This window comes from Melospiza melodia, chromosome 4 (genome assembly GCF_035770615.1).
Source record: "Melospiza melodia melodia isolate bMelMel2 chromosome 4, bMelMel2.pri, whole genome shotgun sequence".
NCBI classification, from domain to species: Eukaryota; Metazoa; Chordata; class Aves; order Passeriformes; family Passerellidae; genus Melospiza; species Melospiza melodia.
In genome coordinates, this window is record NC_086197.1 from 1,481,481 (window position 1) to 1,495,187 (window position 13,707).

At 60.1% G+C, this 13,707-nt stretch overlaps 1 protein-coding gene across 1 annotated transcript in view; it reads right to left on the reverse strand.

The window, feature by feature from the left end:
• The window catches only part of TASOR2 (transcription activation suppressor family member 2), a 46,430-nt gene that overhangs the window by 1,817 nt on the left and 30,906 nt on the right, over positions 1-13,707 (reverse strand). Inside the window, exons 16-21 of the mRNA XM_063155771.1 lie at positions 12,026-12,851; positions 9,628-10,171; positions 4,062-7,949; positions 2,667-2,789; positions 2,015-2,168; positions 1,221-1,326 (exon numbers count right to left, since the gene is read on the reverse strand). Coding sequence (XP_063011841.1) covers positions 1,221-1,326; positions 2,015-2,168; positions 2,667-2,789; positions 4,062-7,949; positions 9,628-10,171; positions 12,026-12,851 — 5,641 coding nt within the window. The remainder of the gene's footprint in view (positions 1-1,220; positions 1,327-2,014; positions 2,169-2,666; positions 2,790-4,061; positions 7,950-9,627; positions 10,172-12,025; positions 12,852-13,707) is intronic.

A 13,707-nucleotide genomic window follows, 5' to 3' on the forward strand; every position in this document is an offset into this window, starting at 1 on the left:
CTGCCCCAGGGCTGCCTGGGCTGGTTTGGCCTGGGCTTGGTTCATTTTTGTCTCAGGGGCTGCTCTGGGGTTTGTGCTGGGAGCTGTGGTGGGTCAGGGGGGTTTTGCTGCTGCTGGAGCAGGGTTTGGAAAGCCAAGGCTGCCCTCACTCACCCACGGGCCTGGGGGCACAAGGGCAGGACAGGGGGGTGCCACTGTGAGTGCCACTGTCCCAGGGGTGTTCCAGAGCCTGGCACCAGGCTCAGCATACAAAGCTGGGAGGAGAAGGAAGAGGGGATGTTGGAGAGGTGGTGATGATGGAGCCTGGCTCTCCTGGGGATGAATCCCTTGGTTTTCCCAGCTTTCCCTGCTGAACTGGCTTCATCCCAACCCAGGGGTTTTCTCACTTCACCCATCCATGGATGAACCCAGGCCAGAGCAGCTCCATCTTCAACCATTCCTGGTGGGAAACGGAGTGGCAATTCCTTCCTGCACCCCCAGTCCCAGCTGTGACTGATGGGGCAGGGAAAGGGGCAGAGGGGACAGAGCCCAGGAAGGTGCCCTGAGCCCCAGGGGTGTGCCAGGAGCTGGGCTGGGCTGGGGAAGGGAGGGAGGGCTGCTGTGGGAGCTCTGGGGATGTGCTGTGGGAGCCCTGGGGATGTGCTGTGGGAGTTCTGGGGATGTGCTGTGGGAGCTCTGGGGATGTGCTGTGGGAGCTCTGGGGATGTGCTTTGAGAGTTTTGGGGATGTGCTGTGGGAGTTTTGGGATGTGCTGTGGGAGTTTTGGGGATGTGCTGTGGGAGTTTTGGGGATGTGCTGTGGGAGTTTTGGGGTTGTGCTGTGGGAGCTCTGGGGATGTGCTGTGGGAGTTCTGGGGATGTGCTGTGGGAGTTTGGGGATGTGCTGTGGCAGTTTTGGGGATGTGCTGTGGGAGTCTGGGGATGTGCTGTGGGAGTTCTGGGGATGTGCTGTGGGAGTTCTGGGGATGTGCTGTGGGAGTTCTGGGCACGTGCAGCCCCTCAAGGGAATCTGTGCCTCCCCAGGAGGCTGCAGCGCTCCCTGAGGGCGCCTCTGCCAGGGAGGAGCCTTTTGGAGGCCCAGCAGGGAGCAGGAGAGCTGCCAGAGCTCTGCCTCCTCCAGGATCACACCCAGGACAACGTTCCAGGCCATCTGACACTCTCCAGGCCCCAGGCCCTGCTTCTCCATCCCAGAAATGCCCATTTTCCAGGCAGAGCCCTTACCTGAGGTCTCCTCTGAGCTGCTTGCTCTCCCTGTGGTGCAGGAGCCACCTCCACCTCCCGCTCCTGTTGAGCTTCTCCAGCAGCTTCACCACCTCCTTCAGCTGGCCTGAGGGGACACCAGAGCTCAGCATGGCTGGGACAAAGGGGGGCCTGGGGGTCTCTGGGCCCAGCCCTGCTCCAATGGGGCCACCTGGGGGTGCTCAGGGCTGTCCCTGCAAGGATGGAGACCCAAACTGCACAGGATGGGGAGTTGGGATCATGCCCTGGGGTGAATTTTCCCTGATACCCTAAAGGACAAGTGCAGCTTGTCCCTGTCACCTCACAGAGCATCTCCCAGAAGAGGTGGCTCTGTCTTCTCTGCCCCTTCCCACTAAGGAGCTGAAGGCAGCAGCAAGTTCTCCTCCTTTTCCCACTGGATACTGGGCAGGAATTCCTGCCTGGGCTGGGACTGCCAGAGCAGCTGGGGCTGCCCCTGATCCCTGCAATGCCCAAGGCCAGGCTGGAGCAGCCTGGGATGGTGGGAGTGTCCCTGTCATGGAACTGGATAATCCTTAAGGTCTCTTCCAACCTAAAGCATTCCATGAGTCTCCAGGCCAAACAAACATCCCGGGACAGCCAGGGACCTGTCCTGGCACCAGAAACCCATGGGACAGCCCTGCCCTGGCCTAGGATGTTTTGGGAGCCCTGAGCTGGGCACTCCATCCCAGAGAGAGGGACGGAGTCAGAGGGAGGGCAGGAATCCCCCCTGGCACCAGAAGCAAGGGGAAGGTTTGGGATGTGTCAGTGGGGCTCACCCAGGGTCACCCTTTCCAGCAGCTCCTCGTCGGACACCACGAACCCTCCGGCCTGGAAGAGCTCCTGGAAGGTGTCACCTGTCACCTCCTCGGGCTCGTCCACGCCGGCAAACACCACGCTGGGACAGCGCTTCAGCTCCAGCAGGCACGGCACCTGCGCCAGGAACGGGGATTAGGGAACAGCTCCAGCCCAGGGAGACACAGAACCCAGTGCAGCCCAGCCCAGCCCAGCATAGCCCAGCTCAGGGATCCCATCCCACCCCATCCCATCCCATCCCATCCCATCCCATGGATCCCATGGATCCCATCCCATCCCATCCCATCCCATCCCATCCCACCCCACCCCATCCCACCCCATCCCATCCCATCCCATCCCATCCCATGGATCCCATCCCATCCCATCCCATCCCATCCCACCCCATCCCATCCCATCCCATCCCATCCCATCCCATCCCATCCCATCCCATCCCATCCCATCCCATCCCATCCCATCCCCACATCCCAACCCAGCTGGACGCAGATCAAACATTCCCCGAGCCAGGGTGAGGCTGGAGCAGGGGAACCCGGCCCCACTGCTCTGAGCTGGGCCGCTCCCATTCTCACTGACTGCTGGGTGCACTCCCCGTGCTGGGAGGAGCGGGGGCAGGCTCACCGTGTGGATGTGCGAGGCGATGTCCCGGTTCCTGACGATCACCAGCAGCCGCTCGTGCCCGCGCCGGGCGCTGCAGAAGCTCAGGGGCTCCGTGCTCACAAAGCCCCGTGCCTCCAGCAGGGCCTGCAACACACACAGGGCAGCCTGGCGGGGATGGGCCTGGGGACACGGGGACAGGGGAATGGGAGCCCCCGGCCCTGCAGGGATGGGAAGGGCACAGGGATGGGGCACCTGGGGACAGGGGGGATGGGAGCCCCCAGCCCTGCGGGGATGGGAAGGGCACAGGGATGGGGCACCTGGGGACAGGGGGGATGGGAGCCCCCGGCCCTGCGGGGATGGGAAGGGCACAGGGATGGGGCACCTGGGGACACGGGGGCCTTGGCAGTGCTGGGGGGTGGGGGGACTTCAGACTAAACCAGAGCAGATTTAGGTGGGATATTGGGAAGGAATTCCTGGGCTGGGCTGGCATTGCCAGAGCAGCTGGGGCTGCCCCTGATCCCTGCAGTGCCCAAGGCCAGGCTGAGCACCCTGGGACAGTGGGAGGTCGGATGATCTTTGAGGTCCCTTCCCACCCAAAGCATTCCATGATTGTGCAGTGACTCAATCCCAAGGCTCCTGTGCCTGTGATTCCAACTCCTGGCACTGGGAGCCAAGGCGGCTCCTGGCTCCCAAACCATCCCTGTCAGGCTGCCCAGGCTTCCCTGCTCCTGCAACCCTCAGCTCTGTCCTGGAGCTGCCCATCCCCATCCATTCCATCCATCCTGATCCATCCTGTTCCATTCCATCCATCCCAATCCATTCCATCCATCCCAACCATCCTGATCCATTCCATCCATCCTGTTTCATTCCATCCATCCCGATCCATTCCATCCATCCTGATCCATCCCGATCCATTCCATCCATCCTGATCCATCCTGATCCATTCCATCCATCCCCATCCATCCTGTTCCATTCCATCCATCCCAATCCATTCCATCCATCCCAACCATCCTGATCCATTCCATCCATCCTGTTCCATTCCATCCATCCCAATCCATTCCATCCATCCTGATCCATTCCCTCCATCCCGATCCATCTCCATCCATCCCAATCCATCCTGATCCATCCTGATCCATTCCATCCATCCCCATCCATCCTGATCCATCCCAATCCATTCCATCCATCCCGATCCATTCCCTCCATCCCGATCCATCTCCATCCATCCCGATCCATTCCAATCCATCCTGATCCATCTCAATCCATTCCAATCCATCCCCATCCATCCTAATCTACCCCAATCCATCTCCATCCATCCCAATCCACCCCAATCTATCCTGATCCATCCCGATCCATCCTGATTCACCCACATCCACCCCAACCCACCCCAACCCTCCCCGCTCCCCGAGCAGCTCCCACCTTGGCCCTGTCGAAGAAGGGCTCCCGGCCGCTCTCCAGCAGGTAGAACATGCCGGGCTGCCGGCCGGCGGCCACGCGGCGCAGGTGGCAGCGCAGGGCCCCGCACAGCTCCGCCACCATTCCCCGCAGCTCCGGGGGCCCGCGGGGCCGGGCCAGCCCCGGCCGGGCGCCCCCGCGCTCCCCCTGCCCCGGGGCGGCGCTCCCGGCCAGCAGCAGCCTCTGGAACTCGGAGAACTCCCGCAGGATGCCGGCCACGTCCCCGTCCCCGTCTCCATCCCCGTCCCCGCGGGGCTCCGGGCTGTGCCGGTGCCGCAGCCGGGCCAGGCGCAGCGCGGCCCCGCGCTCCCGGCTCCGGGCACGGCCCCTCCTGGCGGCCCGAGGGTCCCTGCGGGAGCGGGGCCACCCGTCCGAGGGCGGGATCGTCACCCGCAGGGGGCTCCTGCTGCGCGGGGACGGCGGCACGCGGGCAGGGGAGGCCGTCGGGAAGAGGCTCCTGGAGGTAGGAAAGGGCGGCTTGCCGTCCCTTAGGATTTCTTTTAGCTTATAGTGGAAGCGGAGGCACTCCATGTCCAAAGTGTGCTGGGTGATCTCCTGCAGGCCCCGCCACGTCCCCAGCAGGGACCGGGCCAGGTGGCACTCGCGGGCTCGGCGGCTGCGCCTCCGGGGCGGCTGGAAATGTGCCACCCTGTCCTGGCACTGCCTGGTGACCACGATGCCCCCAGAATCCCTGGGAATGTCCCAGTGCCAGCCCTCCCCGGGCTCCTCCGTGGGCTCGGAGCTCCTGGAGGAGCTGTCCCAGGTAGTCCTTGCTCCTGCAGCATCCACGGATCTCACGATGCAGGAGCTCCTGCTCGGAAGAGGGGAGCGAGAATTCCCCTCCAAATATTCCTGGTCTGAGTCACCGAAGGAATTCTCCAATGGATCCTCAAAGGCCAAGCCCTCGTGGGTGTCTTGGCTTGGCAGCCGCTCTTCCCTTGGGAGCACATCCGGAATATCCTCGGCATCACTGAACTCTGGGTGTTCTCCAGAGGGATCCCCGGGCTCGTCCCACGGGATGGGAGAAGCGGGAATTTCCCCCTGCCCCACCTCAGTGCCAGCACAGTCGGGATCAGGGAACCCCTGGGATCCCTCGGGGTGGTGCTCACACTCATCCCAGGGCTGGCACAGGGGACACTCCCGGGCTGGCAAAGGGGCAGGGCTGGCAATGCTGCCCCCTTCCAGCTCCTCGGGCAGGAAGGGCTCCTCCTCCCCGGGGCTCCCTCCGGCATCCCCTGCCGGGCTCCGGGGGCTGCCAGGGCCACCAGGGCTACCAGGGCCACCAGGGCTGCCACAGTTCCTGGGGCTGCTACAGCTCCTGGGGCTGCCAGGGCTACCAGGGCTACCAGGGCTGACACAGCTCCGGGGGCTGCCAGGGCTACCAGGGCTCCTGGGGCTGACACAGCTCCTGGGGCTACCATAGCTGCCGGGGCTACCATGGCCCCTGGAGCTACCAGGGCTACGACAGCTTCTGGGGCTGCCACAACTTGTGGGGCTGCCATGGCTCCTGGGGATGCCACAGCTCATGGGGCTACCAGGGCTACCACAGCTTCTGGGGCTACCATAGCTCCTGGGGCTGCCATGGCTCCCAAGGCTGCCACAGCTCCTGGGGCTCCTCCTGGGGCTGCTCCCGGGGCTGTCACGGATGCTGGGGCTGCTCCCGGGGCTGCCATGGTTTCTGGGACTCCCATGGTTCCTGAGGCTCCCACAGCTCCTGGGGCTGCCATGGTTCCTGGGGCTGCCGAAGCTCCTGGGGCTGCCATGGTTCCTGAGGCTCCCATAGCTCCTGGGGCTGCCATGGTTCCTGGGGCTCCCATAGCTCCTGGGGCTGTTCCTGGGGCTCCCATGGTTCCTGAGGCTCCCACAGCTCCTGGGGCTGCCATGGTTCCTGGGGCTGCCGAAGCTCCTGGGGCTGCCATGGTTCCTGAGGCTCCCACAGCTCCTGGGGCTGTTCCTGGGGCTCCCATAGCTCCTGGGGCTGTTCCTGGGGCTCCCATGGTTCCTGAGGCTTCCATGGCTGCTGTGTCTCCCAGCCCACCGTGCACTGTCCGGAGTGGGAGGGAGCATCCTGGGCAGCGCCTCAGGCAGGGGTGAGCCCGGCTCCGCAGGCTCCGGATCGTCCCACGGGTCACACGGAGAAGGAGGAGCAGATCCTGGTCCCGCTGCCGCAGGTGAGCAGGGAGCTGGGGACTCCAGCAGCTCTTGGGAGCAGCTGGGCTGGAAGGAGCCGTGCAGGCTCCAGGCAGCCACGCTGACCTGCACGGCTCCTCCTTCCCGGCCCGGCTTCCAGAGGCGGCACAGCACCGACTCCCGCCGGCCCGGCACCGCGGCAGCGCCGGCACTGGAGACTCCGGCGGCAGGAGAAGCGGGAGCCGAGTCCCCCTGGATGTCTGGGAAGCTCTGCTGCTGCCTGGGGAGCTCCTGCGTGGCTGAGATGGCCTCGCTGATGGAGGAGGAGGGCTCTGCTTCCAGCAGGTGGTGGTGGGGAGGGGTCTCTGCCATCTCCGTGTTCGTGGTGTCGCTCCCAGGGGAATTCTCCATCGCAGGGAACGCATCCCCGCTCTCCTCAGCTCCGCACTCATCTCCTATGTCTGTGCACTCAAAGGGGGAGTCCCGGCCATCTCCTGCCCCCACGGGATCATCCAGCTCCTCCACGCCATTGCCAGAGGGGCTCCCCAGCTGTTCCTCCCCCAAACCCCCGTTCCCAGCCTGGTTTGACTCCTCAGCGCCCAGGGAATCGGGGCTGGCATCGGCGTCGCCCCCGCCCCGCCGCCCCGGGCTGCTCGGGGACGGTGACCGGAGGCTCCCCGTGGGCTGAGGCTCTGGGGCACCCCACGGGTCCATGGCTGCACTGGGAGAGGCCGGGCACACGGAGCTGGTGTCGGGGGACAGGGCCAGGCTCACTCCGGGCCTGCAGGGGGATCCCGGGCTCGGGGCCGGCTCCCAGGGCTCTGCAGAGGGCGCCGGATCCCGCTCTGTGGCTCCAGCAGGCCCCGGGCTGTCTGTGACGCTGTCAGGCTGTGCCCCACGCACAGGGCTGGGCACAGGGGGCACTGCCAGCTCCCTGCTGCTCTCACTGCGGGGTGACCCCACCTCGGCCACTCCAGCCCCGTTTGGCTCCGACCCCGGCGTGCCCAGAGCGTCCCAGGGATCCGGGAGCTGCCCCTGGTTTGGTGGCACCTCCTCAGGAAATCCTCCAGGGACAGCCCCAGCCCCACCTGAGGGCGCTGGGGAGACTCTGTCGGGGCAGGGGGGTGCCAGGGACGTGGGGCTGGGCACGGGGTCCTGCTCAGGAACACCAAACTGCTCTGGAGACGCCGAATTCCCGGGATTCTGCTCACATTCCATCTCGGCATCGCTGCTCTCCGACAGCACCAAACCCACGGGGCCCATGAAGGAGCCTTCATCCTCCAACTCCTCATTCTCCTTCTTCTCCTCCTTCTCCTCCTCCCTCTCCTCCTTTTCTGAGTGCTCCGAGGGCTCCTGGCATTCCTCCCCTTCCTCAGGCTCTGCACTTCCAGGAGCTGCTTCCAAGGGCAGGGAGTCACCTGCAGGCTGCGGATCGGCGCCATCGCCGCCTTCCAGGGCACGGCCGGAGCCTCCCGCTCCCTCCTCATCCTCGGGAGGGCCGGGGCCGCTCCCTGGGGCTGCCTCCCGCTGCTCTCCCTGCTGCTCTTCCTGCTCCCCGTTCTCCTGGGGGGCACTGGGGGGCTCTGTCCATGGGGCTGTGCTGGAGTTGGGGGTTTGGCTCCCGGGGTTTCCCGTGCCCGGGGGTTTGCTGGGACAGCCGAGATCCTGGGGAGGGCTGGGGGAGATCCTGGCACACGGCAGCTCCTCCTTGGCTGGCTCCTCCTGGAACACAAGCCACGGGTTAACAAGAAATAAACATTCCTCATAGGAAAAAAAAACCCACCCAAAAAAAGGAATATTTTTTCCTTCATGCAAAACAGTTCCAGCCCTACGGAAGCTGCCGCTCTGTTCAAGTTTCAAAGTTCGGGAATTGAGGCTTGGAAATAGCTCAGCAAATCCCCACACTTTATGTTTACCCCAAGAACCTCCACTCCTGACCATGTGCAGGCTGGAGAAAGTGTAAAAATGAATTCCAAGCTTTATCCAGAATGGAATTTTCATGGATCTCGCCGGAGGGATGAGGGAAGTGATGCAAAGCTCTGCACTGGCACCTGTGTGGGGGGAAAACCCCTGAGCCAACAAATCCCAGCTTTCCAAATCCACGTGGGAATGGCTGTGCTGGATTTGGAATTCTGCTCTGGGATGCTGGGGCTGCCCTGATCCCTCAGCTGAGGACACAAACTCGAAATTGAAATCAGGAACAGGCACCGAGCTCGACACTTTAATTACTTTAATCTGGGATTCCTCCCCTTTGGAGAGCATCCCTGCTTCCCTGGGTACCCCACAAGCACAGCTGCTCCATTCCTCTGGAAAAACCTGCTCCTCTAAGAAGAAAATTCTGCTCCAGAGGAAAATTCTGTTATTTTAAGAGGAAAATCTTGCTCTTTCAAAGAGGAAAATTCTGCTCCTTTAAGGGGAAAATCCTGCTCTTCTTAGAGGGAAATCCCGCTCCTCTAAAAGGAACATCCAGTCTTTTAGGAGGAGAATCCTGCTCTTTTAGGAGGAACATCCTGCTCTTTTAAGAGGTAAATCCTGCTCTTTTAGGAGGAAAATCCTGCTCTTTTAAAGAGGAAATTCTTGCTCTTTTGGGAGGAACATTCTGTTCTTTTAAAGAGGAAATTCCTGCTTCTCTAAAAGGAACATCTTGCTCTTTTAGGTGGAATATCCTGTTCTTTTAGGAGGAAAATCCTGCTCTTTTAAGAGGAAATTCCTGCTCTTCCAAGAGGAAAATCCTGCTTCTTTAAGAGGAACATCCTGTTCTTTTAAGAGGAAATTCTGCTCCTTTAAGGAGAAACTCCGGCTCTTCTAAAAGGAACATCCTGCTCTTTTGAACAGGAAATTCCTGCTCCTTTAAGAGGAAATTCCTGCTCTTCTAAGAGGAAAATCCTGCTCCTTTAGGAGTAAACTCCTGCTCTTCCAGGAGGAAAATCCGCTCCTCTCATAGGAACATCCTGTTCTTTTAGGAGGAAAATCCTGCTCCTCTAGAAGGAACACCTTGCTCTTCTAAGAGGAAACTCCTGCTCTTTTAAAGAGGAAATTCTGCTCCTTTAAGAGGAAACTCCTGCTCTTCCAGGAGGAAAATCCTGCTCTTTTAGAAGGAACATTCTGTTCTTTTAGGAGGAAAATCCTGCTCTTTTAAAGAGGAAATTCTGCTCCTTTAAAGGGAAAATCCTGCTCTTCTAAGAGGAACATCCTGCTCTTTTAAGAGGAAACTCCTGCTCTTCCAAGAGGCAAATCCTGTTCTTTTAGGAGGAGAATCCTGCTCTTTTAAAGAGGAAATTCTGCTCCTTTAAGGAGAAAATCCTGCTATTCTAAAAGGAACATCTTCTAAGAGGAAACTCCTGTTCTTTTAAGAGCACACATTCCCTGGAGCCCCCCGGGCCGCACTCACCGCACTCACCGCGCTGGTGACACTGGCAGTGACACCGGAGACATCCTCGGGAACGCCCTCGGGCTCCACACCCAGCCTTGTTTCCCTGGAATGCTCCTCCTGCAGGGAAAGGCTCTCGGGACAGCTGGTGGAGGAAGGCTCCTGCTCCTCCTCCTCCTCGTCGTCCCCGCAGGGCAGCTCCCCCGAGGAGGAGGACACGGTGCTGTCCACGGCTGTTCCCGGCCGCCGGGAGCCCGCGGGGCCGCGCTGGGGCTGGGGCTGGGGGGCCTGGCACGGGGGGCTGGGGTCCAGGGAGCTGCTGGGGGTCTGGTCAGGGTCCCAGCCCGAGTCCGCGGGGCACGTCTCGAAGCCAAAGCAGTCCTGGCTGTCGTCGCTGAGCTCCAGGAAGCCGCCGGAGCTGCTGATGGAGACGAATTTGCTGGGGTTGCTGTGCTCCACCACCTTCCTGGAGCTGCTCAGGAGCTTGCTGGGCTTCCTGTAGAACAGGGCCACCCACATGTGCAGGATCAGCTTCATCCCCTCCACGTCGTCGGGGAGATCGGGATCCCAGGGCCTGGCGAGGGAAGCAGAGAGAGTCTGGACCATCCTCATCCTCCCTGCTCTGCTCCAGGGGATTCATCCATGGAGCTCATCCCTGGGAATCCATCCCTGAGAATTCATCCCTGGAGTTTATCCCTGAAATTTATCCCTAAAATTCATTCCTGGGAATGCATCCCTGAAATTTATCTCTGGAGTTCACCCCTGAAATTCATCCCTAAAATTCATTCCTGGAGTTCACCCCTAAAATTCATTCCCGGAGTTCATCCCTGGGAATGCATCCCTGAAATTTATCTCTGGAAATCCATCCCTGAGAATTCATCCCTAAAACTCATTCCTGGAGTTCATCCCTGAAATTCATCCCTAAAATTCATCCCTGGAATTCATCCCTGAAATTCATCCCTGGAGTTCATCCTGGGAAATTCATCCCTGAAATTCATCCCTAAAACTCATTCCTGGAGTTCATCCCTGAGAATTCGTTCCTGAAATTTATCCCTGGGAATTCATCTCTGAGAATCCATCTCTGAGAATTCAACCCTAAAATTCATTCCTGGAGTTCATCCCTGAGAATTCATCTCTGAGAATCCATCCCTGAGAATTCAACCCTAAAATTCATTCCTGGAGTTTATCCCTGAGAATTCATCTCTGAGAATCCATCCCTGAGAATTCAACACTAAAATTCATTCCTGGAGTTCATCCCTGAGAATCTATTCCTGAGATTTCATCCCTGAAATTCACCCCTGGAGTTCATCCCTGGCTCCCTGCAGGGCTCACCCCAAGGCAGAGGGGCACACACTGCTTGAAGCAGATTCCAGCTTTTTGTAGGAAAAAGTAAAAATGGAGGAAATCTGAGCTCCAAAGGGGGGATGGAGGACTTGGGCTCGTGGCTTTAGGGAGCAATTCCGGCTGCAGAGCCACGGGAATTGCAGAATCCTGGAATGGTTTGGGTGGGAAGGGATCTCAGAGATCACCCAGTGCCACCCCTGCCATGGCAGGGACACCTTCCCCCTGTCCCAGGCTGCTCCAGCCCCAGTGCCCAGCCTGGCCTTGGGCACTGCAGGGATCAGGGGCAGCCCCAGCTGCTCTGGCAATGCCAGCCCAGGCAGGAATTCCTCATTGCCAAGATGCCACCCATGGCTGCCCTCTGGCAGTGGGAGCCATTCCCTGGGTGCTGTCCCTGCAGGCCTTGTCCCCAGTCCCTCTGCAGCTCTGCTGGAGCCCCTGCAGGCCCTGCAATGTGCTGGGAGCTCTCCCTGGAGCCTTCCCTGCTCCAGGGAACATTCCCAGCTCTCCCAGCCTGGCTCCAGCCCTGCAGCAGCTCCATGGATTCCTCTGGGCTCTCTCCAGGTGCTGCTGCTGTGTCTCCAGGGCTGGGGCAGCTCTGCAGATGAGGTCCCACCTGGGAGGGCCAGAATTCCCCAATTTCCCCTTTTCCTGCTGCCCACACCACGGGATCACCCCAGCATGGGGAGGAATTTTGGGTCCAGCACACCAGGCTGGGTCACACCCACTTTTCCCCTCAGCACCATCCCCAAACCCCCTTTCCCAAGAAAACCACGGCAACACAGGGAACAAACCCCTCAAATACGGCACACAGAGGGCTGAAAGCACAGAAACCCCATCCCCAAAGTCCTCCACCCCAATTCCCAAAGTCCTCCAGCCCATTCCCAAAGTCCCCTACCCCATCTCCAAAGTCCTCCAGCCCATCCCCAAAGTCCTCCACCCCATTCCCAAAGTCCTCCATCCCATTCCCAAAGTCCTCCACCCCATCCCCAAAGTCCCCTACCCCATCCCCAAAGTCCCCTACCCCATTCCCAAAGTCCCCTACCCCATCCCCAAAGTCCTCCACCCCCTTCCCAAGCTGACTTACCCGTGCAGGGCCCGGATGACAGTTTTCTCCAGGGAATCGTTGGTGTACCTGCTGTCCAGGTGGAACAGATACTCCTCCTCCCAGCGGCAGGTGACCTTCATGGAGCTGCCACACAGGCTCACCGTGTGGCTCCTGGAGAACTCCTCCTTTCTCCTGGGACAGCTCCGGCCGCGGGCGGGCTCGGCGGCGCCGCTCTGCTGGTGCCGGAACGGCAGCACCTTCCCCACCAGGGGAGCAGCCGGGGCACTCCTGGGGTGACTCCCTTTGGGATCTGGGGGTGCTCTGGGATCCTCGGGCAGGGGGGAGGCGTAGGAGTGCTCGGCTGAGATGATGGAGTGCGAGTTCGGCTCGCAGGCTGGCGGGGCCGGCCGGGGAGGGAACGCCTGGAACGCGGCGCCGCTCCTGCTGACAATTCCAGAGGATTTCTCCCTGGGAGGAGAGGCCAGCGGGCTGGGATCTGCTGGCTCAGGGAGTGCCTGGCTCTGGGACACCTTGCTGCAGGTGGGTTTCTTGCCCTGCCTGTCCGCCCTGTGGTATTTGTGGTCGGAGGCCGCGCGCAGGGATTTGGGGTCGGACGGGCTCTGCTGCTCCGAGGAATCCCCGCATTCCGCCGGGACCAGCCCAGAATCCTCGGGAATAAAGGCAGGGATGCAGGAGCCCAGGGCCAGGTCAGCCAGCAGGTTCAGGGCGTGGGAGTCGCTGTTGTCCCCTGGCAGGGCGAAGGCAGTGCTGGGAATTGCCATGGGATGAACATTCCCTGGGATTTCTGCTCCGGGCGGTTGGGACGGGGCTTCGCCAGGGAGCTCCGAGGGCTGCTCCTTCCGCTCTGGGGGGAACAGGGAAAAAAACATTTAGAAAAGGGGAAAAAATCCATTTAGAAAGGGTAAGAATCCATTTTTGGATTGGGGGTCTTATACAGGCAAACTGGCTTTTTTTGGGATTTTTTGGGGGTTTTTCAGGAGCCATCCCATGGAGAGACGCTGGATGCGCTCTGGGTGCTCCAAAGGTAGCAAGGGAACGTTGGATCATGGAATGCTGGAAGGGAATTTAGGATCATCCCATTCCAACCCCATGGCTCATCCCATTATTGAGTGAGACAAAAAAATGGGGTTTTTTTACAGCCAAACTGGCTGGTTTTGGGGTTTGTTTGGGTTTTTCAGGAGCCATCCCATGGAGAGACGCTGGATGCGCTCTGGGTGCTCCAAAGGTAGCAAGGGAATGTTGGGTCATGGAATGCTGGAAGGGAATTCAAGGATCATCCCATGGCTCATGTCATTACCAAGTGAGACACAAAATTGGGGTTTTACAGCTGAATTGGCTTTTTTTTTATTTTGGGGGTTTTTTTGGGGTTTAGCAGGAGCCATTCCATGGGAGGGATGCTGGATGCGCTCTGGGAGGGAATGTTGGGTCATGGAATGCTGGAAGGGAATTTAAGGATGATCCCATTCCGATCCCGTGGCTCATCTCACTATTGAGACACAAAATTGGGGGGTTTTTACAGCCAAACTGTCTTTTTTTGGGATTTTTGGGGGTTTTTTTGGGTTTAGCAGGAGCCATCCCATGGGAGAGATGCTGGAGGCCCTCTGGGTGCTCCAAAGGTAACAAGGGAATGTTGGGTCATGGAATGCTGGAAGGGAATTTAGGATCATCCCATTCCAACCCCATGGCTCATCCCATTATTG